General features: G+C 46.1%; 1 protein-coding gene across 1 annotated transcript; it reads left to right on the forward strand.

Moving 5' to 3' along the window:
* Positions 1 to 410: 410 nt before the first annotated feature.
* Positions 411 to 3,727, forward strand: VTP21DRAFT_10255 (uncharacterized protein; the record flags this gene model as incomplete). Its single annotated transcript, XM_069389571.1, has 2 exons — positions 411 to 3,604; positions 3,682 to 3,727. 2 exons carry the CDS (start codon positions 411 to 413, stop codon positions 3,725 to 3,727), a joined length of 3,240 nt encoding a protein of 1,079 aa, XP_069245462.1.
* Positions 3,728 to 3,731: the final 4 nt, after the last annotated feature.

The following is a 3,731-nucleotide window of genomic DNA, read 5'->3' on the forward strand; positions in this document are numbered from 1 at the left end:
TGTAGCGGGACGAACTATTCAAGTCCTACCTAAACTTTCCTCAACTAATTCGTTCGATAGTAATATTTAATCTTATCTTTTTATCTTATTATTTTTATTATTTTTATTATTTTATTTCTATTATTTTGCTTAGACCACTTATCTCCTGATCGCAGTTATTTATCGCCTGATTATCATATCATCCGATTATTTCTTCGATTATTTAATTCCTTTGTTTTTGTTTATGGTTCCTCACCAATTTGCTATATTATTATTATTAAGGTGAGGACATCTAATGATTTTTGGGATATTATTATTATTATTTTGATTAAAGACCAATTTGCTATATTATTATTATTAAGTCTACCAAAAAGGACCGCTACACTTGGCGAGCGTACCAGGGGGTAGACGACAACATAATCTATAGCACAATGTCACATTCTTATGACACACCTTCTAAAAGCCAGCATAGACTGGGCTTGGATATTTCCGATGAGGAATCAGTAGCGAACTCAGAGCAGTCGTCGCTATATGACGGATTGAATGATCCACATCTATCTTCCCGAGTTTCAGCACTCGAAAATCGCATGGACGAAATGCACAAAATTCTCATGAAGATCGCTGAATCTACAACAGGCAACTATAATACGCCTCCACAACGACAGCCAATTTCGGAGCAACCACGACTCTCACAACCTCTGAGAACACCTCGTTACTCGGTAGAGTCCGACTCCACCACAGCTAGGGTGGAACGCCCGATGCTTACTCCTAATGACTTTGCCAAGTTCTCTCCACCCAAAGATAACGTGGAACACTGGCTACGCCGAATCTCGAGGGTCGCAACAGCCTACAACCTTGGATTCGACTATTTGAAATCAATTATCCCAAGCCTTCTTGAGGGACGTGCCGAAGCTTGGTACGAAACAGATGGCTACGAGGAACTTCTCCAATGTCAATCCTGGGGAGATATTCAGTCTCTATTCCGAGATCAATTCCGCAATGATTCTTCGGAATACGACAATAGGATTGAATTAACGCGACGAATCCTCAGATCTGATGAAGATATCGAGGATTATTATTATCAGAAACGTGAACTCATCACTAGATATTATGGCCCAGACGTCAGCAACAAGACAATTATTGGCGAGATCTTAGCTGGTCTTCCGCAGAAGATGTCTAGGCGAGCTCAAGCCAATATGGCCATGTCAGGGAACCCAAATCCCAGCCCTTCCGCCCTGCTCAAATATCTCAAGAACATCGACGACGAGCTCAATCCTGGGAAGTACAACAGAGACGGCTCATTGAGGAAAAGTGGACAGAGGACGGAAAAGAGCGAAAATACTCGCCCAGAAAACAAAAACAGTAACTCCCGAGATCCAGAAATCAAGAAAGGACGACCATTTTGCACAGAATGCAAAGGCGCGCACTGGAAAAGGGAATGTCCCAATATTAAGAGTACAGAGAACGATACCCACTCTAGGGACCAAAAGGAGGGTCCGACTAACCAACGGCCACTCAGTAATTACCGCGATAATCAAGATTATCGCAACACACGGCCCAACCAGAATTATTCCACGGGTACTCGAGACCAAACGCGAATCCCTTATCGCCAACAGGGGTCATATTACACCAATGAACCGATGGAACAATCACAACCAGCGAATATTCCTGACAATGTTGAGTCCGAACCATATCCTGAAGACGAAATCGGGTCCCAGTTTCGAACCGTAGGGACGGTACATGACCTATCCAGGACTCATGAACCACAGTCGGCATCAATCACTGACCCACGATATCCGTTTTGTTCGGCTGTTCAAAGGGTTGCACCCCCAAACGAAACGGCAAGGACTCACATTGCTAAGCCGATTGTACAAGTAAACCGGAATACCTGTACTGCACTCTTTACGGAAGCAATTATCAATGGGAAACACACGCAGATATGTATCGATACGGGTTCGTGCTACACCCTAATCCGGCGTGAACTTCTGTTTTCCCTAGTTCCAAATGCACGATTGACTCCAACTCAAGTCAAGGGACTTCAGGGACTCGGCGCTATTCAAGCTCCCCTTGGATCGATAGAACTTACAGTCACCTTGAAAGCGGTAAACGATGATAGACTGCGGTTCAATCTCCAATTCTTGGTCGTAGAACACGTACCACCCGGCGTAATTATCGGCACAGATTCGTTGGCACCTTACGCCGCCAACATCAGCTACGAGCCACCAATGATCTCATTCTTATCGAACCCCGGGTTGATGTTCCGTCTTCGTCGAGAAGAAAAGCAGACCAGCATCAACAGTTTTAAGGCGCTTGTTTCACATTGTCAAGTCATTCGCCCAGGGCATCAGGCTTTAGTTTCGGTGCAATTGACCAACAAACAGGCAAATTTCGACGTTCTCTTGGAACCAGCATGTCTGAGGGATGGAGCGGTCGCAGTACGAGCAGCGCATACAGTCGTCAGAGCTGGAAGCCCAACCGTACACATACCGGTCGCCAACGTTGGCCTAGAACCAATTGCACTTAAAACAGGTGAACTTATCGCTATTGCTCATCCGTTTTCGACTTTCACAGTTGCGTCAATACAGAAAGAAGAAAACGCTGGGACAACTGACGTCAAGAGTTATCAGGAGTTTATCGAGGCCCTTTCAGCAGCCCATATCAACCCCGAGCTAACACCAGAGCAACTTGAAGCGGTAAAAGAGATGCTTTGGAAACACCGCAAGGCCTTCTCGCTCGACGGACGTCTCGGTCACACCAACCTCTTGTCAATGGAGATTCAGACTGAAAAGGCTCAGCCAGTTTCGCTACCTCCCTACAGAGCTTCCCCACGGGAACGCGAGGCAATTGAGAAAGAGGTCAACGATCTTATCGCGCAAGGAATTGTGGAAGAATCAAACTCACCTTGGGCAGCCCCAGTTATCCTTGTACCCAAGAAGGATGGAGGCCTACGCTTTTGTGTTGACTTCCGACGCCTCAATGCAGTTACAGTTGCCGATCAATACCCATTACCACGCATCGACGATCTATTGTCTCATCTTTCTGGTAAGGCATGGTTTACCTCATTCGACGCTAATAAGGGTTTCCACCAGATTCCCCTTGCGACTGAGGAAGATCGCGCTAAGACCGCATTCCGAACGCACATGGGTTTACATCAGTACACTCGGATGCCGTTTGGGGTGAAAAACGGGCCTTCAGTTTTTCAGAGACTCATGGATCGCCTTCTCGGAAAGTACAAGTGGGAGATCGCAGTGGTATACATCGACGATCTTATAATCTCCAGCAAGACGTTTGAGGAACACCTTGCACATTGCTCAACCATTCTCTCTCTCATTATTCGCGGTGGTCTCACACTTTCACTGAAGAAGTCATACCTCTTCTTCCCAAAGCTCACTGCACTCGGACACTCAGTTTCCGGCCTCGGGATAGCCACGTTAGAGGAAAAAACAAGAGCAGTCGCTGAGTGGGAACAACCAACTTCAGTCAAGGAACTACAACAATTCCTTGGTCTGGCTGTTTACTATCACAAATTCGTGAAGGACTACGCCACAATTGCTAAGCCCCTGACAAGATTACTCAAAAAGGGCGCAGTTTTTCAGTGGGGGAAGGAACAAGATGCAGCATTCAAGTTATTGAAGGAAAGGCTCTGCACGGCACCAATCCTTGCACATCCTGATTTTTCCCGACCTTTTCGACTATACACAGATGCCAGCACGATCGGGCTCGGCGCAGTTCTCGCACAAGAACATGAAGAT

Source organism: Calcarisporiella thermophila (genome assembly GCF_041956535.1).
Source record: "Calcarisporiella thermophila strain CBS 279.70 unplaced genomic scaffold VTP21scaffold_60, whole genome shotgun sequence".
NCBI lineage: Eukaryota > Fungi > Calcarisporiellomycota > Calcarisporiellomycetes > Calcarisporiellales > Calcarisporiellaceae > Calcarisporiella > Calcarisporiella thermophila.